The sequence below is a fragment of the Mobula birostris genome, chromosome 15 (assembly GCF_030028105.1).
Source record: "Mobula birostris isolate sMobBir1 chromosome 15, sMobBir1.hap1, whole genome shotgun sequence".
NCBI classification, from domain to species: domain Eukaryota; kingdom Metazoa; phylum Chordata; class Chondrichthyes; order Myliobatiformes; family Myliobatidae; genus Mobula; species Mobula birostris.
In genome coordinates this window covers 85,227,737-85,251,417 of record NC_092384.1, presented here as the reverse complement: position 1 = coordinate 85,251,417, position 23,681 = coordinate 85,227,737, and the positions used below count along the sequence as shown (strand labels likewise).

Below are 23,681 nucleotides of genomic sequence, written 5' to 3'. Positions count from 1 at the left end.
GTGTAATATCAATGGAGATGGTGGGTAGTGTGAAAATGTGGAAGTTGCGAAAGAAATCTGATGTTTCATCGTGCTGTTTTATGAACATGATGTAAGGAGTACTGTAAACCTTGGCAGGCTCAGACTTTCACCCGGGAACGCAGTTGGATCCTGCCCACTCCTGCCTCACTAATTTGCATATAACCACCAAAGAGAAACCACAGTTCTTAAACTTTTCTCTGCTATAATCTCTTGGTGTCAACAGTGGGGAGTTTTCATTCATTGGATGTAAATGCTACTGCCATTGCTCACACATAATCATAGAGACATACAGCATGAAAACAGGCCCTTCAGCCTACAAGATTTAGGCTAGCCTGCAAGTACCTTTCTAAATTCATCCCATTTTTAAACATTGTGAGGTCCTTGGCCCCAACATCCACTCCAGCAGTTCCAGGTCCTAAACATTCTCAGGGTGAAAACAAATTCTATTCAAATCCCCTCAAACTCCTACCTTAAACGTTTGATCTCTCATTACAGTCACCTCCTTCTGGAGTAAAGATTGATAGGAAGTCAGGGAGATGAAAAAAGGTGTTTAACACGCTGGCTTTCATCAGTCAAAGCACTGGACATTACGCTGTAGTTGCACAAGTCATCGATAAAACAAGGACCAGTACATCACAGCACAAGTTATTTGGCTCATGATGTAACCTACCCCAAAGTCAATCTAACCCTTCCCTCTCACATAGCCCTCCATTTTTCTATGATGCAAGCGTGTGTCTAATGTACGTGCCTCTACCACCCCTGCAGCGCGTTCTTAGCACCCACCACTCTCTGTATAAAAAACTTCCTCCTGACATGCCCCTATAGAAACGTAGAAAATAGGTGCAGGAGTAGCCCATTCGGCCCTTCGAGCCTGCACCACCATTCAATATGATCATGGCTGATCATCCAACTCAGAACCCAATACCTGCCTTCTCTCCATACACGCTGATCCCTTTAGCCACAAGGGCCATATCTAACTCCCTCTTAAATATCACCAATGAACTGGCCTCAACTATTTCCTGTGGCAGAGAATTCCACAGATTCATCACTCTTTGTGTGAAGAAGTTTTTCCTAATCTCGGTCCTAAGAAGCTTCCCCTTTATCCTCAAACTGTGACCCCTCGTTCTGGACTTCCCCAACATCGGGATCAATCTTTCTGCATCTAGCCTGTCCAATCCCTTTAGGATTTTATACGTTTCAATCAGATCCCCCCTTCAATCTTCTAAATTCCAACAAGTACAAGCCTAGTCGATCCAGTCTTTCATCATATGAAAGTCCTGCCATCCCAGGAATCAATCTGATGAACCTTCTTTGTACTCTCTCTAAGGCAAGAATGTCTTTCCTCAGATTAGGGGACCAAAACTGCACACAATACCCCAGGTGTGGTCTCACCAAGGCCTTGTACAACTGCAGTAGTACCTCCCTGCTCCTGTACTCGAATCCTCTTGCTATGAATGCCAGCATACCATTCGCCTTTTTCACCGCCTGCTGTACCTGCATGCCCACTTTCAATGACTGGTGTATAATGACACCCAGATCTCGTTGCACCTCCCCTTTTCCTAATCGGCCACCATTCAGATAATAATCTGTTTTCCTGTTTTTGCCAGCAAAGTGGACAACCTCACATTTATCCACATTAAATTGCATCTGCCCAATCACCTTAAAATTATGCCTACTGATATTAACCATTTCTGCCCTGGGAAAAAGTCCGGTCTATTTATGCCTCTTATCATCTTGTACAACCGTACAGACTCAACTCTCATCCTTGAAAGAGAAAAACCTCTAGCTCACTCAAATTCTTTCAAGATGACGTGAACTATGGTCTCCGTTGAGGTCGCAGCTTTGGTTTAATTGTTTTTTGATTTATTTTTAAGTTTGTACAGATTGTTATGGTGACAGAGATGGGATTTAGGGTTTCGAGAGAGATGTGGAAAAACTAGAGAACACGCCAGAGTCTCAGTGAATGAGAATCAAGTTTATTATCACCGGCACGTGTCGTGGAATTTGTTAACTTAGCAGCAGCAGTTCAATGCAGTACATAATACAGGAAGAAAAAATAATAAATAAATAAATTATAGTATATGTATATTGAATAGATTAAAAAACAGAAATAATATGTTTAAAAAGTGAAGAAGTGTTCATGGGTTCAATGTCCATTTAGGAACTGGATGGCAGAGGGGAAGAAGCTCATAGTTATAGTCATACTTTATCGATCCCGGGGAAAATTGGTTTTCGTTACAGTTGCACCATAAATAATAAATAGTAATAGAACCATAAATAGTTAAATAGTAATATGTAAATTATGCCAGGAAATAAGTCCAGGACCAGCCTATTGGCTCAGGGTGTCTGACCCTCCAAGGGAGGAGTTGTAAAGTTTGATGGCCACAGGCAGGAATGACTTCCTATGACGCTCTGTGTTGCATCTCGGTGGAATGAGTCTCTGGCTGAATGTACTCCTGTGCCCACCCAGTACATTATGTAGTGGATGGGAGACATTGACCAAGATGGCATGCAACTTAGACAGCATCCTCTTTTCAGACACCACCATGAGGGAGTCCAGTTCCATCCCCACAACATCACTGGCCTTACGAATGAAAGAAAGCTGTTCCTGAATCACTGAGTGTGTGCCTTCTGGTTTCTGTACCTCTTACCTGATGGTATCAGTGAGAAAAGGGCATGCCCTGGGTGCTGGAGGTCCTTAATAATGGACGCTGTCTTTCTGAGACACCGCTCCTTGAAGGTGTCCTGGGTACTTTGTAAGCTAGTACCCAAGATGAAGCCAACTAAATTTACAATCCTCTGCAGCTACTTTTGGTCCTGTGCAGTAGCCCCCCCCACCCCATACCAGACAGTGATGCAGCCTGTCAGAATGCTCTCCATGGTACATCTACAGAAGTTTTTGAGTATATTCGTTGACATGTCAAATCTCTTCATAAACTCCTAACGAAGTATAGTCTCTGTCTTGCCTTCTTGATAACTGCATCAATATGTTGGGAACAGGTTAGGTCTCAGAGATCTTGACATCCAGGAACTTGAAGCTGCTCACTCTCTCCATTTCTGATCCCTCTATGAGGATTGGTATGTGTTCCTTCATCTTACCCTTCTTGAAATCCAAAATCAGTTTTTTGTCTTAGTGATATTGAGTGCCAGGTTGTTGCTGCGACACCACTCCACTAGTTGGCATATCTCACTCCTGTACACTCTCTTGTCATCATCTGAGATTCTACCAACAATGACTGTATCATCAGCAAATTTATAGACGGTATTTGAGCTATGCCTAGCCACACAGTCATGTGTATATAGAAAGTAGAGCAGTGGGCTAAGCACACACCCCTGAGGTGCGCCAGTGTTGATCAGCAAGGAGGATATGTTATCACTAATCCGCACAGATTGTGGTCTTCCGGTTAGACCAATTATAGAGGGGTGTACAGAGACCCAGATTCTGTAACTTCTGAATCAGGATTGTGGGAATGATGGTATTAAATGCTGAGCTATAGTCGATGAACAGCATCCTGACATAGGTGTTTCTGTGTTGTCCAGGTCGTCTAAAGCCATGTGAAGAACCTTTGAGATTGCATCTGCCGTTAACCTATTGTGGTGATAGGAAAATTGTAACGGATCTAGATCCTTGCTGAGGCAGGAGTTCAGTCTAGTCATGGCCAACCTCTCAAAGCATTTCATCACTATCGATGTGAGTGCTACGAGGCAATAGTCATTAAAGCAGCTCATATTATTCTCCTTAGGACCTGGTGTAATTGTTGCCTTTTTGAAGCAAGTGGGAACTTCCGCCAGTAGCACTGAGAGGTTGAAAATGTCCTTGAACACTCCCGCTAGTTGGTTGGCACAGGTTTTCAGAGCCTTACCAGGTACTCCATTGGGACCGTCTGCCTTGCGAAGGTTCACTCTCTTTAAACACAGCCTCCAAGGTAGAGGTCACAGGGTTACAGCTGTAGTTATATTCTCCCTTTGAAAGCAGGCATAGAAGGCACTGAATTCATCTGGTAGCAAAGCATCGCTACCATTCATGCTGTTGAGTTTCGCTATTTAGGAAGTAATGGCTTGCAAACCCTGCCAGAGTTGTTGTACATCTGATGTTGCTTTCAACTTCGTTCGAAATTGTGTCTTCGCCCTTGAAATTGCCCTCCGCAAATCATACCTGGTTTTCTGGTACAGGCCTGGGTTGGCAGACTTGAATGCCACAGATCTAACCTTCAGCAGACGACATACCTCCTGGTTGATCCATGGCTTTTGGTTTGGGAATGTACAGTAAATCTTTGTAGGCACACACTCATCCACACAGGTTTTAATGAGATTGGTAACAACTGCAGCATATTCAAGGTATTGGAAGTGATTTGTTAATGGTAATGGCTTCATGATTTTTTCAGACTGGCCTGGTTAAAATCTCCCAAAACAATGGTGAAGGCGTTAGGATGTGCTGTTTTGTGCATGTTGATCCCATTGATCAGATCATCTAAAGCCTGATTGACATTGGCCTGAGATGGAATGTATACAGCTACCAAAATGATCCTGGAAACCTTCCATGGTCAGTAAAAAGGACAGCACTTAACTGCTAGAATATCTAGGTCAGGTGAGCAGAACTGGGACAGCAATGATATATTTATGTACCAAGAAGAGTTGACCATGAGGTATCCGCCTCCACCTCTGCTTTTGAGAGACTATAGATCTATCCTGACAGTGTATAGTAAACCTGTCGATCTGAATTGCTGCATCCGATACGGAAGGGGTTAACCAGGATTCCGTGAAACAAAGGACACACGCGGTCCTAATGTCCCTCTGATTCAGCACCCTAGCTGTGAGATCATTCATCTTATTCATCAGAGACTGCACGTTCGCCTGCAAGACAGTTGGTACTGGGTGCTTAAAACCTCGTTTCCTTAAATGCACTTGCATCCGCCACCTGCAGCCATGTTTTCTGCGTGGAATCCTATGAGGGTGAATCTGTCCACAATCAGTTCTGTTCCCGTCAGTTATAAGCAGTGATAGTTTGTTTAAACACATTAAGGCATCTTTGTTGACTGTACTGACCTTGGAAGCAGTTGTGCTTTTTAGCTGTATCAGGCTGAATTGAGAATATTTAATCGTACCCATTAAGAGTTCTGCTGCTACACGAGTCACCCTGCAGCACCTCAGAAGTAGACTGTGGTTGGTTGTTGGGCCAGCAATCCAGCGAGGATAGGGAATCCCTAGATGTGCGGGTCAGCAAGACCGGAGTTTGAGGCCTAGTGTTTCGGGTCTCTTTGTCAGTGAGTCTGGACTTTGGGTGCATATTCATCGGCATCACTGAGTCCAGCACGGTGACATGTTCCAGCATATCAGCCTGATTTATGCTGTCCTCACAAATGTTAAGGTCCCTCACCGGTGAATAATGAAGCAAAGAACCTCCCATATCTCCTCTGATTCCAGGCACATTTCCTCTTCTATCCTTGGATCAGATCTCCCCTCACTCTGGTCATCCCAATTCTTCACATACCTGTAGAATGCCTCAGGGACTTCTCCTACCCTTTCTAGCTCTCCTAAGTCCATTCATCAGCTCCTTCCTGACCACTTTGTAACTCTCCAGAGCCCTGTCTGACCCTTGCTTCTGTAATGCCCTGGTTCACATCTTTACTGTTATACTACAGGAAATTATTTAGCAGCTCTGTTCTGCTTTCAGCCTGTTTGGGTTATTGTTGAAGATAAGGGATGATGTGGAACGTGTGCCATCCAATTAGTGGGAGGTTTTCTTGGTGAGGGACAATGAGGTTGGTCTTGGGCTTTTGTTCGAGAGGAGATGAAAAGAGAAGACGCTGGGGAGAACAGGTCGTAGCATACGATCCGGTGTGAGGCCGATTTGTTCGAGATGGATTTTAAGCGACGTTCGGAAGGTGGTGTGGACGTCCACGTTGACCGAGGGCCCAGCACGTGAGTGACAGAGAAGTTCAAGATGAGCTCCAACTTGTGAGCATTTGACTGTTTAATTAGAATGGGCCCTTTTCTTTTTGTTATTTTTTACTAACCCTTTAGTTAAGATTCATAAATATAATTCCTTTAATCATATGCAGGGTACTGTCTATAATTTTGTGGCACTAATTTGTAACAGGGTAGCAAATTACACTGCATCCACACAAACCGGGATTTGAAATGGGACGAGCCATCTCAATCTCACAAGTTTGGCGGGTCTTGTAGGTGTCTTCCCTAGACTTACACAGCCAAGGAAACCAGGGGGTTTCACTTCCTAAACCTTAAGTTAGCTTCCTTCTTCCTTTTGACAAGATGTTTCACATCTCCTATCAACTGTGGTTCCTTCACCCTACCATCCTTTCCTTGCCTCAATGGACAAACCTATCCGGAAACCAGTGCAAATGCAGGATAGATTCTCTTGATAAATCAAATGTGATCAGTAAGTTTTCATCAGTGAGAGGGGACAAGATCAAAGGAAAAAATGTGGATTTTTAAAAAATTTTACGGAGGGCTGTGGGTAGCTGGTGTGACGGGGTCCTGAATTAACCCTATGAACTGTACTTTTGAAGAGAGAGAGAGAGAGTTATCCACCCTCACCTGGGGGATAGCTCCACCACAGAAAACCGATCCCCTTTATTAAAGTCACAGTCGGTGACTTTTAAAGGATTTCGAAGAACAACGAGAAGATCGACAGCGTCAGCTCACCTGAAGGCTCAAATCCCTCCCTCTGTCTCCATCACTACTCAACTAAATACCACGAACTGATCTGAGCTGAACTTTACTCATCATCGTAAGACTATAGCAAGAGGATTCGAGTACAGGAGCAGGGAGGTACCACTGCAGTTGTACAAGGCCTTGGTGAGACCACACCTGGAGTATTGTGTGCAGTTTTGGTCCCCTAATCTGAGGAAAGACATCCCTGCCATAGGGGGAGTACAAAGAAGGTTCACCAGATTGATTCCTGGGATGGCAGGACTTTCATATAATGAAAGTCTGGATCAACTAGGCTTATACTCGTTGGAATTTAGAAGATTGAGGGGGGATCTTACTGTAACGTATAAAAATCTAAAGGGATTGGACAGGCTAGATGCGGGAAGATTGTTCCCGATGTTGGGGAAGTCCAGAACGAGGGGTCACAGTTTGAGGATAAAGGGGACTGAGATTAGGAAAAAATTCTTCAGACAGAGAGTGGTCAATCTGTGGAATTCTCTGTCACAGGAAACAGTTGAGGCCAGTTCATTGGCTATATTTAAGAGGGAGTTAGATATGGCCCTTGTGGCTAAAGGGATTGGGGATATGGAGGGAAGGCTGGTACAGGGTTCTGAGTTGGATGATCAGCCATAATCATACTGAATGGTGGTGCAGGCTCGAAGGGCCGAATAGCCTACTCCTGCACCTATTGTCTATGTTTCTATGTATCTTTTTACCCAAGGCTTAAAGAAGCTTGGTTTTTCATACATATATTTCCACACTTACTGTGTGATATCACACACATATATACACAGACACACACATACATACATATACCTATACACACACACACACACATATATATATATATATATATATAAATCATTGCTAACTTGTTTGATTTATCTACATTTATATTACTGCATTGCGTAGTTACTAATAAACATCATTAGTTTATAGCAATACTGGACTCCGAAGCGTTTTCTATTTCTGCTGGTTCTTTATTCCCATCATGGGGTACGTGACACTGGAATGTGCTGTCTGAGTGGTGCTGGAGGTGTTCAAGAGGCTGTCAGACATGCACATGAATGTGAAGGAAGTGGAAGGATATGTACATTGAGTGGGCAGAAGGGATTGGCTTAGTTGGATATTTGATTACTTGTTTGTTCCTTAAGGTTGTTATAGCCGGGGGTGGTGATGGGGATAAGCTCCCACTACCTATTAAATGCTCCCAATGGTGTGCCTCTGGTAACCAAGTCCAGCTCCTGGCCTTCACATGTGGCTTAGCTACTGAGCCCAACAGGACCATTTCTACTGACAGAAGACGGGGCAAAGGCACTTTAAAACTATTCACTTTGGGCAGAGGGGGCTCGTCAGCTGTGGTTGGCAGCTTATTTAGGAGATCTCAAACCTCTGCTGCCTTGCAGCTCTACCCACTCATGGGGAAGGCTTCGGGAGTAAACCCCGAGAGGAAAAATCCGGAGCTGGAGTCCCTAAGACAGTCCTCCATTGAGTTCAATGCTGACTGGCAACTCCAGTGACACTGCTGGTACCAAACTGTATCGGTCTCTGCTGTTCGTTTGGTTCATCTGATGTGTGGGGAGGAGGAGCTTGCTACACAGGCAACAGCCTGCTCTCCATATTGAACTGCCCAGGCTTGAAAAGTTAAGAATGACAGCAGAATCAACAGAGCAGAAAGCTCAAGAAGGGATCGTACAGTATGGCCAAGTGATATAGGAACTGATATGAAAGGTCAGGGGAGTAATGAATTAAAAGTACTGCATATGAATGCACAGAGTATCAGAAATAAAGTGGATGAGTTTGAGGCACAGTTGGAAATTGGTAAGTATGATGTTGTGGGAATAACAGAGACATGGCTTCAAGTGGACAGAGCCTGGGAAATGAATATTCAAGGCTATACGTCTTATCGAAAGGACAGACTGATGGGCAGAGGGGGTGGGGTTGCTCTGTTGGTGAGGAATGATATTCAGTCCCTTGAGAGGGGGGACATAGAATCAGGAGATGTAGAGTCAGTATGGATAGAACTGAGAAATTCTAAGGGTAGAAAGACCCTAATGGGAGTTATCTACAGGCCCCCAAACAGTAGTCTGGATGTAGGGTGTAAATTGAATCAAGAGTTAAAGTTGGCATGTCGCAAAGGTATTGCTACAGTTGTTATGGGGGACTTCAACATGCAGGTAGACTGGAGGAATCAGGTTGGTGCTGGACCCCAAGAAAGGGAGTTTGTGGAGTCCCTCCGAGATGGATTCTTAGAACAGCTTGTACTGGAGCCTACCAGAGAGAACGCAATTCTAGATTCAGTGTTGTGCAATGAACCGGATTTGAACAGGGACCTCAAGGTAAAGGAGCCATTAGGAGGTAGTGACCATAATATGATAAGATTTAATCTACAATTTGAGAGGGGGAAGGGAAACTCGTAAGTGTCAGTATTACAGTTGAACAAAGGGAACAATGGTGCTATGAGGGAGGAGCTGGCCAAAGTTCAATGGAACAATACCCTAGCGGGGATGACAGTGAAACAGCAATGGCAAGTGTTTCTGGGAATAATGCGGAAGGTGCAGGATCAGTTCATTCCAAAGAAGAAGAAAGATCCTAAGGGGAGTAAGGGGAGGCCGTGGCTGACAAGGGAAGTAATAGATAGCATAAAAATAAAAGAGAAGAAGTATAACATAGCAAAGATGAGTGGGAAGCCAGAGGATTGGGAAACTTTTGAAGAGCAACAGAAGGTAACTAAAAAGGCAATACGTGGAGAAAAAATGAGGTACAAAGGTAAACTAGCCAAGAATATAAAGAAGGATAGTAAAAGCTTCTTTAGGTATGTGAAAAGGAAAAAAAATAGTTAAGACCAAAATTGGGCCCTTGAAGACAGAAGCGTGTGAACTTATTATGGGGAACAAGGAAATGGCAGACGAGTTGAACAGGTACTTTGGATCTGTCTTCACTAGGGAAGACACAAACAATCTCCCAGATGTAATAGTGGCCAAAAGACCTAGGGTAATGGATGAATTGAAGGAAATTTATATTAGGCAGGAAATGGTGTCGGATAGGCTGTTGGGTCTGAAGGCTGATAAGTCCCCGGGACCTGATGGTCTGCATCCCAGGGTACTTAAGGAGGTGGCTTTAGAAATCGTGGATGCATTGGTAATCATTTTCAATATTCTATAGATTCAGGATCAGCTCCTGTGGATTGGAGGGTGGCTAATGTTGTCCCTCTCTTTAAGAAGGGAGGAAGAGAGAAAACAGGGAATTGTAGACCGGTTAGCCTGACGTAGGTGGTGGGAAAGATGCTGGAGTCAATTATAAAAGATGAAATTACAACACATCTGGATAGTAGTAACAGGATTGGTCCAAGTCAGCATGGATTTACGAAGGGGAAATTGTGCTTGACTAATCTGGAATTTTTTGAGGATGTAACTATGAAAATGGACAAGGGAGAGCCAGTGGATGTAGTGTACCTGGACTTTCAGAAAGCCCTTGATAAAGTCCCACATAGGAGATTAGTGGGCAAAATGAGGGCACATGGTATTGGGGGCAGAGTACTGACATGGACTGAAAATTGGCTGGCTGACAGAAAACAAAGAGAAGCGATTAACGGGTCCCTTTCAGAACGGCAGGTGGTGACCAGTGGGGTACCGCAGGGTTCAATGCTGGGACCGCAGCTGTTTACAATATATATTAATGATTTAGATGAGGGAATTAAAAATAACATTAGCAAATTTGCCAATGACACAAAGCTGGGTGACAGTGTGAAATGTGAGGAGGATGTTCTGAGAATGCAGGGTGACTTGGACAGGCTGGGTGAGTGGGCAGATGCATGGCAGATGCAGTTTAATGTGGATAAATGTGAGGTTATCCACTTTGGTGGTAAGAACGGGAAGGCAGATTATTATCTAAATGGAGTCAAGTTAGGAAAAGGGGAAGCACAACGAGATCTACGTGTGCTGGTGCATCAGTCACTGAAAGCAAGCATGCAAGTACAGCAGGCTGTGAAGAAAGCTAATGGCATGCTGGCCTTCATAACAAGGAGAATTGAGGTAAGAGCAAAGAGGTCCTTCTGCAGCTGTACAGGGCCCTGGTGAGACCACACCTGGAGTACTGTGTGCAGTTTTGGTCTCCAAATTTGAGGAAGGACATTCTTGCTATTGAGGGAGTGCCACGTAGGTTCACAAGGTTAATTCCCGGGATGGCGGGACTGTCATATGTCGAAAGATTGGAGCGACTGTGCTTGTATACTCTGGAATTTAGAAGGCTGAAAGGGGATCTTATTGAAACATATAAGATTATTAAGGGATTGGACACGCTGCAGGCAGGAAGCATGTTCCCGCCGATGGGTGAGTCCAGAACCAGAGGCCACAGTTTAAGAATTAGGGGTAGGCCATTTAGAACGGAGTTGAGGAAAAACTTTTTCACCCAGAGAGTGGTGGATATATGGAATGCTCTGCCCCAGAAGGCTGTGGAGGCCAAGTCTCTGGATGCTTTCAAGAAAGAGATGGATAGAGCTCTTAAAGATAGTGGAATCAAAGGTTATGGGGATAAGGCAGGAACTGGATACTGATAGTGGATGATCAGCCATGATCACAGTGAATGGTTGTGCTGGCTCGAAGGGCCGAATGGCCTACTCCTGACCAATTGTCTATTGTCTTGTGTATCTAGACAGCTGGGATGTAACATCCATGGCTGACCCTGACTGACAGAGGCTTATTGATTACTGATTTAATTGTTTGTGTGTTGAAGGGCCTGTTCCTATGCTGTTCTGTTATATCAACTACAGTTTCTATCATTTTGCAGAACTCTACTCATAGGTTACGTTCATGGCAGCTGGATCTCTCAGAGCTGCATCTGCTGCCCGTCTATCCCCCTACCTCCAGTCCTCAAACAGGTGATGAGTGGAGCAAGTAGAGGTCCCAGTAGGTGCCTGTCTGCCAGATCTGGTTGTTCCTTCACCATTGAGAGGAGGGTAGTGGTAGCTACCCGCTGGAACTGTCGAGCTGTCAGTGTGGCCTTGATGTGAAGCAGTTCGAGAACCTGGATGAAACATAAATAGGGCAGTTTAAGAGGGAAAGGTGAATAGTTAGACATTGGCGTACACATCCGTACTACAGATAGAAAGATGACATCCTGCAGAGCTGGTAAAGGTTTTTTAAAATTACCTTTATTTGCCACACGTACATTGAAACATGAAATGAAATATGTAATTTGCCTCAACAACCAACATCATCCAAGGACATAATGGGTCAGCCTGCAAGTGTCGCCACACTTCTGGTGTCAATGTAGCTTGGCCACAACTCACTAATCCTTACCAACTCACATGTTTTTGGAATGTGAGAAGAAACCAGAGCACTTGGAGGAAACCCACATGGTCACAGGGAAAACATACAAACTCCTTACACACACAGATGGGAATTGAACACTGATCACTGGTGCCATAGTGTTACACAAACTGCTGCAGAAGGCTCTAGGCCTGAAATGTCTACAGTTATTCCTCTCCATAAATGCTGACTGACCTGCTGAGTTCCTCCAGCATTTTGTGCTTGTTTCTCTAGGTTAAACAGCTGGACCTCTAGTGCCCTAATCTCAGGATTACTTCCTGTGCAACATATTAGTGAGGGTAGGATGAGAAGAGAACAAGGTGCAGGAGAGATGCTGTAGGAGGAAGGCATTAGTTACTTAGGTCACTGGGATTGCTCCTGGGGCTGGTGAAACCCTACCTCACTAACTAGGACAGACCAATTCTGCAGGAGGTAACCAAACAGATAGATGAAGATGTTGCCTACCTGAACTTTAGTGAGGCATTTAACAAAATCCTGCATAATTGGCTGGTTCAGAAGGCAAAGGGACACAGGATCCAAGGCAAACAGGTTAATTAGAGACAAGAGATTCTGCAGATGCTGGAAATCACATACAAAATACTGGAGGAACTCAGCAGGTCAGGCAGCATCTATGGAGAAGAATGAAGAGTCAGCATTTCATGCCAAGACTCTTCATTAGATCCTGATGAAGAGTTTCGGCCTAAAATGTCGACTCTTTATTCCTTTCCATAGATGCTTCCTGTCCTGCTGAGTTCCTCCAGCATTTTATGTGTTACTCTGGCTAATTAGATCCAAAAGTGGCTTGGTAATTAAGAGAGAGAATATAGGTGTGGAAGTCTCCCTGGGTACTAAGATTTTTGCTGTTTATGATGTATATTAATGACTTGGAATGTGATAAGCGAAATTTGAGGATGACTTAAGGAAACTTGAGGATGAAACCCAAAGTTGTTATAGTAGGTGATTTTAACTTTCCACATATTGACTGGGAATTCCATACTGCAAAAGGACTAGATGGGATAGAGTTCATCAAATGTGTTCAGAGAAGTTTCCTTCATCAGTACACAGAATTCCCAAAGAGAGAGTGTGTGATACTGGATCTGATACTGGGGAATGGGACAAGATAGGTGACAGAAGCTTGTGTGAGGGAACACTTCGCATCCAGTGACCACAATGCCATTAGTTTCAAAGTACATATGCAAAGAGACAGATCTGGTGCAGGTCGAGATTCTAAACCAGAGAAAAGCCAAATTTGATGGTATCAGAAGTTATCTGGCAAGTGTGAATTAGGACAGGCTGTTTTCTGGAAAAGGTGTACTTAGAAAGTGGGAGGCTTGGAAAACAAAATTTTGAGTACAAAACTTTTATGTGCCCGTTAGAATAAAAGGTAAAGATAGCACTGTGGGAACCTGGGTTTTCAAGTGATATTGAGGCCATGGTTAAGAGAAGATGCATAGTAGGTACGGGCAAGTAGGAACAAATGAGGTGCTTATGGAGTACAAGAGATGCAAGAGAACATTTAAGAAAGAAATCAGGAAGGCTAAAAGAAGGCATGAACAGACATCCCACCTCTCCCGGAAGTTCCGGGAGTCTCCCGCAAATTAATAGTGACTCCCTGTTGCCCGCAAATTATATACAATGTCCCAGAAATTGATTTTTTTGGGAGCAAGCGTGAGAGAACACACGAGAGAGTGAGAGAGTGAGCGCAAGAGCAAGAAAGCAAGCGCGAGTGAGAGCGACCAAGCAAGTGCAAGAGAGAGCAAGAGCAAGAAAGCGAGAGAGCGAGAGAGCAACCACGAGAGCGAGACAGCGAGAGCAAGAAAGCAAGCGAGAGCGAGCGCGAGTGAGCGACCACGAAAGAGAGCGAGAAAGCAAGCGCGAGAGAAAGCGAGAGCGAACGCGAGTGAGCGATGAGCGAGAAAGCAAGCGCGTGAGAGTGAGAGCAAGAAAGCAAGCGCGAGAGAGCGAACGCAAGTGAGAGCGACCATGAGAGAGCGAGAAAGCAAGCACGAGAGAGAGCAAGAGCAAAAGCAAGAAAGCAAACGCGAGTGAAAGTGACCACGAGTGAGAGAGCGCGCACGCACGTGATAGAGAAAGAGCAAGAGCGAGAGTTCCGAAAGAAGTCAGAGTGGCAGAGTGTTCCAAACAAAATATAAAACGTACAGTACGTCACCCCAAACTACACTAAAGTGTACCCCTGCGTAATTAGGTTAAAAATAATGACAGTGTTGCTCGTTGCACTGTTTGCAACAGTGACTATTGCCCATGGTGGGTTAAGACTGTAAAAGATATGTTGAGGTGAGTTTAACAGGTGTCATTCATTCATTAGCATAGCTAACGTTATTTAAACTAGCTGGCTAGCTGTTAAGGAGCTACTCCATTGCAGACATCCCACCTCTCCCGGAAGTCCCCGCAAATTGATGGTGCTACCTCCCTGAAATGAGTTTTTGCAGGGTGGGATGTCTGCATGAAGTTGCTCTGCAGACAAGGTGAAGGAGAATCCCAGGGGATTCTACAGGAATGTTAAGAGCAAAAGGATAGTTAAGGACAAAATTGGTCCTCTGGAAGACCAGCGTAGAACCGAAACAGATGAGGGAAATCTTAAATAGATTATTTGCATTTGTATTTACTCAGGAGATGGATACAGAGTCGACAGAAGTGAGGTAAAGCAGCATCAACTTCATGAATTACAGAGGAGGAGATGTTTGCTACTCTGAGGCAAATCAGGTGGATAATTCCCCAGAGCCTGCCAAGGTGTTCCCTCTGGCCCTATGGGAGGTAAATGCAGAAATTGCCATGGTCCCAAGAGATATTTAAATCATTCTAAATGACAGGAGAGATAGCAGACGATTGGAGGATAGCTAATGGTGTTCGCACTATTTAAAAAAGGCTGTAAACAGAAACCAGGAAATTACATTATGGTGACTCTGACATCAGTTAATGCAAGGTATTCTAAGGAACTGGATATAGAAGTGTTTGATAGACATGGATGGATTAAGGACAGTCAGCATGGCTGTGTGTGTTGTAGGTGAAGCTCCCTCACTGGGCTCGTTGCCAGCTCTGCTAACAGTCTTGGGACTCAGCTGTGAGAAGGCTACCTTTAGTAAGCTACAGGCATCTAGGGTCAATATGATTTGACGGTCAACCAAATATGAACATCATGCTTCAATTAAAGAAACCTTAATTTGAGCGAATGCTGCAAAAAAATACTGCCCATACACAACTGTTTGTCAGCAAGAAATAACAAATCGTACACATAAAATTATAAATTAGAATCAGGTTTATTATCACCAGCATGTGATGTGAAATTTGTTAACTTAGCAGCAGCGGTTCAATGCAATACATAGTCTAGCTGAGAGAAAAAAAAACAAAATAAAAATAATAATAAATAAACAAGTAAATCAATCTTGTATGTTGAATAGATTTTTAAAAACGTGCAAAAACAGAAATACTGTATATTAAAAAAAAGTGAGGTAGTGTCCAAAGATTCAATATCCATTTAGGAATCAGGTGGCGGAGGGAAAGAAGCTGTTCCTGAATTGCTGAGTGTGTGCCTTCAGGCTTCTGTATCTCCTACCTGATGGTAACAGTGAGAAAAGGGCATGCCCTGGGTGCTGGAGGTCCTTAATAATGGACGCTGCCTTTCTGAGACACCGTTCCCTAAAGTTGTCCTGGGTACTTTGTAGGCTAGTACCCAAGATGGAGCTGACTAAATTTACAACCTTCTGCAGCTTTTTTTGGTTCTGTGCAGTAGCCCTCCATACCAGACAGTGATGCAGCCTGTCAGAATGCCCTCCACAGTATATTTACAAATTTCAGCTTTATCAGTTAGTAGGAAAAAAGAAAAGAATAAAAAGGCCCTCTACAGTTAAACCAGTCTAAATGTGCATACCGTTGGAGCTCATCTTGAAATTGTCTTTTTACTCACACTCTGTACCCACTGCCTGCATGAAAGGACACACCACATTCGGAATTTTGCTCGAAATCCATCTCGAACAAACGGGTGTTCTCATTAGAAATATTGCAGCCATTCATCTGCACAAAGCACCTTGTGCAATGGGGACACTCCTTCCATGGCATCCACAGCCATCTTTCTTTCTGTCCTCTCCACCAGAAAAACAAAGGTGAACCACACTGTCCGCCACAAACCTCTCTCTGCTGCGCTCTCTCAAACTTTCTCCCGATTCTGCCATCCTGAATGGCTGACACAACATTCCTAAATTGAACATCATAGCCCCTTATCTTTTAGCTGAAACAAAAACATCTTAAAAGCAGAAGACACTGTTTTTACAGAACCGTTAAAATGAAATACCTAGAGCACAGCAGGAAAAATCTTAATCAGGGCATTACACTCTCCCCCACCAAAAACAGTCATGCCCTCATGACTTTGGAACTTATTAAACCATTAATAACACAGTATTCAAATGAATCTGGTGATTTCAGGACCCCAATCCAAATGTAAGTGGAAGCAGCATATGTCATCATGGGAATGGACACATTGTTTCCCAACCAGCCTAGCTAGGGGCTTCCTGACTGTCTGAGACCTCCTTATCTCTTCTTCAGCTACTCCAGCTTGAGCTACTCCTTGTGACCCTTCCTGTCCTCTAGAGGTGCCTCTCCCATCCAACACTCATATCTTCCTGTGGCTTAGGTCCCCCTGCTCCGTGACTCAACTTGGCTTCCTTCAGTTTCAGCAGGTGCTGCCAAACATCTTCAACTTCCTCTGGTGCTAACTGGCGAGATCCCTCCTGGAAAGGGGCCTCCTCGCCCGCTCTAGTAGTGTGGCAAATATTTTTGCAGCAACCAACATCAGACTCATTAGTAGAAAAAGCATCTTTATGTTCCAACATCTTCTCAGTTAATCTCTTTTTTCATTCCTCGGGCATCAGTGAGTCACCAAAATTGATCCACTTTGACATTGACTTTCTCGATCCAGCAGACTGTTTCTCTTCTGTTTCCCCAGAAAAACTAGACACTGCCATCACAGGAAAAAGACAGGCAGTCGGCACTCCACATCTGAAGGTAACCTCTTTCCCTGAGGTGTTCCTGATAATCACTGTCATCCTGCTTGGAGCAGGCCACAGCAACGAGGGTTCTCACAGGTTAGCGACGCATGTTTAAAAGTACAGAAGGGATCAGCAGGGAGGCCATTGTCGAAAGAAGACCAGTGGTGAGAGCAGGGGTGTTAGACTTTGGCTCAAAGAACACTTCAGCTTGAAAGAAGCGTTGGCTCTGGGTAAGCTTCTGTTGAGATTCCTTTTTTTCTCTCTTACTGTACCTAGTGTAGTAAATAGCCGTTGTGTGCTCTTCATGCCAGGTGTTGGAGTCCTGGGAGACCCAGATTCTCCCAGGGAGCTACATCTGCGTGGTGCATCTGGCTGCAGCTCCTTGAGGACCGTGTTAGGGATCTGGAGCAGCAGCTGGATGACCTTCAGCTTATACGGTAGAGTGAGGAGATGATCGATCAGAGTTACAGGGAAGTAGTCACCACAAAGTTGCAGGAGGCGAGTAGCTGGGTGATTGTCAGGAGAAATGGAAATGTGAATAGGCAGTTAGTGCAGAGCACCCCTGTGGCCATTCCCCTTAATAATAAGTATATAGTTTTGGATACTGTTGTGGGGAAATGACCTTCCAGGGGAATGCCATGGAGACCAGATTACTGGCACTGAGCATAGGTCCATGGTGCAGAAAGTAAAGTGGGAGAAGAGGGCAGTGGTACTCAATAGTCAGGGGAACAGGAGATTCTGTGGATGTGAACGCAAAACCTGGATGTTATGTTGCCTCCCAGGTGCCAGGGTCAGGGATGTCTCAGATCATATCTGCAACATTTTGGAGAGGGAGGGAGAGCAGCCAGATGTCTTGGTACAGATTGGTACCAATGACATAGGGAGGAAAATTAAAGAGGTCCTGAAGAGAGAATTTAGAGACCTGGGCAGAAAGCTGAGAAGCAGGACCTCCAGGGTAGTAATTTCTGGACTGCTGCCTGTGCTACATACCAGCGAGAGTAGAAATAGATGATTTGGCAGATTAATGTGTGGCTGAGAAGCTGGTGCAGAAGGCAAGGCTTCAGGTTCTTGGATCACTGGGATCTCTTTTGGGGGAGGTATGACCTGTTCAAAAGTCGGGGGCTGCACTGGAACCCGAGGGAAACTGATATTCTCCTGGGCAGGTTTGTTAAAGCTGTTGGGGAGGGCTTAAACTAATTTGGCAGGGGGGTGGGAACCAGAGTGAAGGGACTCGGGAAAGGACGGATGGTAAAAAAGCAAAGATAGCATGCAGTCAGACTGTCAGGAAGGGCAGGCAGATTATAGGACATAATTGCAGCCAGCAGGAAGAGTTATCAGTGCATTAGGGATGCAGGATCAAAAAGGGAGCAAATACAGCCCTCAAAGTGTTACATCTCAATACATGGAGTATGAGAAATAAGGTGGATGATCTTGGTGCACTATTACAGGTTGTCAGGTATCATGCTGTGGCCATCACTGAATTGTGGCTGAAGGACGGCTGCAGTTGGAAGCTTATTGTCCAAGGTTACATGTTGTATCGGAAGGTTAGAAAGGAAGGCAGAGGGGGTGGTGTGCCTCTGCTGGTAAAGATTGGTATCGAATGAGTAGTAAGATGTGACATAGGATCTGACATAGAAGATGTTGAATCCTTGTGGGTTGAGTTAAGAAACTGCATGGACCCTGACGGCAGTTATATACAGGCCTCACAACAGTAGCTAGGATGTGGACCACAGATTACAACAGGAAATAGAAAAGGCGAGTCAAAAGGGCAATGTTATGATAGTCATGGAAGATTTTAACATGATTGGAAAAATCAGGTTGGAAATTGATCTCAAAAGAGTGAGTTTGTTGAATGCCTATGAGATGGCTTTTTAGAGCAGTTTGTCATTAAACCCACTAGAAGATCAGCTATACCGGATTGGGTGTTATGTAATGAACCGCAGGTGATTAGGGAGCTTAAGGTAAAATAAAAACCCTTAGGAGCCAGTGATCACAATATGATTGAGTTCAACTTGAAATTTGATAAGAAGAAAGTAAAGTCTGACATAGCAGTATGTCAGTGGAGTAAAGGAAACTACAGTGGTATGACAGAGGAGTTGGTCAAAGTAAATTGGAAGGAGATGCTGGCCGGGATGACAACACAGCAGCAATGGTGAGAGTTTCTGGGAAAAATGAGGAAGGTGCAGGATAGATGTATTCCAGCAATGAAATACTCCACTGACAAAATAGTGCAACCGTGGCTAATGTAAAAGATAAAGAGAGGGCATACAACAAAGCAAAAATTAGTGGGAGGACAGAGGATTGGGAAGCTTTTAAAATCTTACAGAGAGCAACCAAAAAATCATAAGGAGCAAAAAGATGAAATATGAAAGCAAGCTAGCAAACAATATCAAAGTGGATAGTAAAAGCATCACTGTGGAAGACACTAGCAGTGAGAGAAATGTTGAAGGGTGAAAGGGAAGAGTTACTATTACAAGGGAGAAGGTGCTCAAAAAGCTGAAAGACCCAAGGATACATAAGTCACCCGGACCAGATGAACTGCACTCTAGGGCTCTGAAAGAGGTAGCAATAGAGATTGTGGAGACATTAGTAATGATCTCTCAAGATTCATTGGACTCTGGTATGATTAGCCTGACCTCAGTGGTTGGGAAGATGTTGGAGTCAATTATTAAGGATGAGGTTATGGTGACACGGGACAAGATAGTACTAAGTCAACATGGTTTCCTTCGAGGAAAATCTTGCCTGATGAGCCTGTTGGAATTATTTGAGATTACAAGTTGGATAGTTAAAGAAGATGCAGTGGATGTTGTATATTTGAACTTTCAGAAGACCTTTGACAAGGTGCCACACATGAGGCTGCTTACCAAGTTAAGAGCCCATGGTATTACAGGGAAGTTACTAACACAGAGTATTGGCAGATTGGTAGGGGGCAGAGAGGGGGAATTAAAGGATCCTCTTCTGGTTGGCTGGCAGTGACTAGTGGTGTTCCGCAGGGTCGGTGTTGGGACCACTTCTTTTTATGCTGTATATCAATGATTCAGATGATGGAATAGATGGCTTTATTGCCAAGTTTGTAGATGATACGAAGATTGGTGGAGGGTCAAGTAGAGTTGAGGAAAAAGGTAGGCTGCAGAAGGACTTAGGTCTTAGGAGATTGGGAGAATGGGCAAGACGATAGCAAATGCTGGCAAATGCATGGTCATGCTCTTTGGTAAAAGAAATAAAAGTGCAGACTACTTTCTAAACAAAAATCTGAGATGCAAAGGGACTTGGAAGTCCTTGTGCAGAACACTCTAAAGGTAAACTTGCGAGTAGAGTACAGGAAGGCAAATGCAATGCTAGCATTCATTTCAAGAGATCTGGAATACAAGAGCAGGAATGTGATGCTGAGGCTTAAAAAGGCACTGGTGAGGCCCCACCTTGCATATTTGGAACAGCTCTGGACTCTTCATCTAAGGAAAGATGAGCTGGCAATGGAGAGGGTTCAGAGGAGGTTTACAAGGATGAAAGGGTTATCATATGAGGAATATTTGATAGTTCTGGGTCTGTACTCGCTGGAATTTAGAAAGTTGGGGGGGGGAATCTCATTGAAACCTTTTGAATGTTGAAAGACCTAGACAGAGTAGATGTGGAAAGGATGTTTCCCATGGTGGGGGATTCCAGGACAAGGGGGCACAGCCTCAGGATAAAGGGGCATCCATTTAAAACAGAGATGCAGAGAAATTTCTTTAGCCAGCAGGTGGTGAATTTGTGGAATTTATTACTACCGGCAGCTGTGGAGGCCAGTTCGTTGGGTGTATTTAACATAGAGCTTGATCGGTTCTTGATTGAACACAGCATCGAAGGTTACAGGGAGAAGGCCAGGGAGTGCTCCAATGTCTTATGGTTTGCACAGACAGCTGAAGATTTCTCCATTTCAGTTCTCACCAGCAATCCTGCAGGCAAGTGTGACTCCTCTCCTAGATCATCAGTACCATCCACCTAGATGGCCGAGGTGTTGCACAATCCAACAAATCTGGGGGTTCCTGTCACTCTAGCTACTCCTCCAGGGCTAAACATGACAGGTTTAGACTGGGTGTACCACACAGTTCCTCATTTCTGCTCATCATCCTATTTAGGAGGAACTTGCACTTTCTCAAAAGTAGCTCTGAATATAGAAAAAAACATAGAAAACCTACAGCACAATACAGGCCCTTCGGCCCACAAATCTGTGCAGAACATGTCCCTACCTTAGAACTACCTAGGCTTTACCCATAGCCCTCTATTTTTCTAAGCTCCATGTAGCCATCCAGGAGTCTCTTAAAAGAACCTATTGCTTCCGCCTCCACCACCGCCGCCGGCAGCCCATTCCACGCACTAACCAAACTTACCCCTGACATCTCCTCTGTACCTACCTCCAAGCACCTTAAAACTATGCGTTCTCATGCTAGCCATTTCAGCCCTGGGAAAAAGCCTCTGACTAACCACATGATCAATGCCTCTCATTATCTTGTACACCTCTATCAGGTCACCTCTCATCCTTCGTCGCTTCAAGGAGAAAAGGCCGAGTTCACCCAACCTATTCTCCTAAAACAGGCTCCTCAATCCAGGCAACATCCTTGTAAATCTTGTGACGAGAATACACATAGATTAAGATGTTAGCTGGCCTGTGCTGGCACCAGTGGGATCAGCAGTTGGTCTGCCACCTGTCTTCAGGAGAAAGAGAGATAAGGAAAACAATGGAGCAGCATTTGGAGGTGTTAATGAAGGGACGGGAGAGTTTAACGGAAGGAGAGCTGTTAAGATCTGCTCCCCCTTTGAACCCTGAACTGTTTGAAGTGATGGACAGGCGATACCCCAGCAGGGGGATAAAAAGGGACAGGTTCGCTAAGGCAAGACACACGACACCACGAGGTAACGAGACCTTGGAAGCTGTGCGCCTCCCATAAGTCGGTGGGAAGTTTTGGAAGGCTGGTCATGGGACCAAGCCATAGACGCACAGGGTGGAAAGGCACGATCAGCGGGAACCTGGTGTGTGTCCGCCCTTGCCTGGGTGCCAGGTTCACCGCAGAGAAACGATCATATCTGGAAACGGAGGGGTCACGGTCGGTGACCTCAGAAGACATCACAAAGGGCTCGCCTGAAAGCTGACTACAAAGAATATCGAAGGTCTGTGTGGAAGCCGTTTGAATATTCATTCGTTTTTGCTCTCTCTCTCCTCCCCCTCCCCCCCACCGTCCATCTCCCATGGCAGTGATTACTGCGAACTGAACTGAACTTTGCGTCACTTTGAAACTGGTCATTTACCCCTAGACGATGATAGAGCTTGATTGATCCTGTTATTCTAATTCTCTGTACATGTGTATTTATCATAGCTGAACTGTTGCATTTATTATCTGTTTGATTAGAGTACTGAGATGCTTGTTTCTTTAATAAAACTTTCTTAGTTCTAGTAATCCAGACTCCAACTGAGTGATCCATTTCTGCTGGTTTGGCAGCCCAGTTACGGGGTACATAACATAAGTGGGGTTCTCGTCCGTGATTTTGAACGCTAAATTTGGGAAGGAGTAAATTGATTGGGTTAAAATTCCCGAAAGAAAGAAAAGACAAACAGCAGAAATGGAGGTTGAGGGATTTATAAAGGCGCCGACCTTGGAGACATTAGAGGATGCCAGGAAAGCGGAATTGGTAGCTGTGGCCAGACGGTTGAATCTTGCTAAGGGGAAGTCGACAATGAGGAGAGAGGAGATACACAGAGCTATCGTAGAGCACTATGTATCTAAAGGTGTGTTTCCCCAAGGGGAGCTGGAGGTGGTGCCTATTGAAAAACCTGCTGGAGACGCGGTACAGGTGCAGCTTGAAAAACTGAGACTCGAGCACAAGTTCCGGGTACGGCAGTTGGAGCGAGAAGAGAAAGAGAGGGACAGACAGTTGGAGAGAGAAGAGAAAGAGAGGCAATGGGAGCGAGAAGAGAGAGAGAGGCAGACGGAAAGGGAATTTGAGCTGGAGAAGTTAAAGATAAGGGCAGAGCAGGGGCCCGTGCCGAAACAAGGTGGAGGGTTCCAGGTGACCCAGGAGGTTAGGCTGGTTCCCCCATTTGACAATACCGACGTGGATCGGTACTTTCTCCATTTCGAAAAAGTTGCTACCAGTCAGGACTGGCCGAGGGATAAGTGGACTGTTTTGCTTCAGAGTGTACTGAAAGGGAAAGCCCAACAAGCTTACTCAGCTTTGTCCGCGGAAGATGCCCAGAGGTATGAGGTGGTGAAAGAGGCCATCCTCAGGATTTATGAGTTGGTCCCGGAGGCATACCGGCAGAGGTTCCGGAATGTGAGGAAGCAATGGGACCGCACATATTTAGAGTTTACCCGTGAGATGCAAACATATTGTGAGCGTTGGTGCGCCTCGAAGGGGGTAGAGGGGGATTATGACAGACTGCTACAGCTGATCCTGATTGAGCAGTTTAAAGGTTGTGTCCCTGAGGGTATGAGACCCTACCTAGATGAGAAAGAGGCAGCCATGTTAGCCGCAACTGCTAAGTTAGCGGATGAGTATGCATTGACGCATAAAATGAAGTTTGCCCCGAGTAAAGGCTACCAGAAGGGTAGTCAGGACGGCGGGGAGAGTCTGCCAGAAAAGTCAGAAAGTAAGCCGGGGACTAGTGAGAAGGATAAGGTAGACCGGGAGCAATCTGGTA

At 44.8% G+C, this 23,681-nt stretch overlaps 1 protein-coding gene across 5 annotated transcripts in view; it reads right to left on the bottom strand.

Moving 5' to 3' along the window:
- The window catches only part of tango6 (transport and golgi organization 6 homolog (Drosophila)), a 175,691-nt gene that overhangs the window by 123,642 nt on the left and 28,368 nt on the right, over positions 1–23,681 (bottom strand). For all 5 annotated transcript variants that reach the window (XM_072280060.1, XM_072280061.1, XM_072280063.1 and 2 more), the window contains one exon: positions 11,556–11,718. In XM_072280060.1, the coding sequence (XP_072136161.1) occupies positions 11,556–11,718 (163 nt within the window). The remainder of the gene's footprint in view (positions 1–11,555; positions 11,719–23,681) is intronic.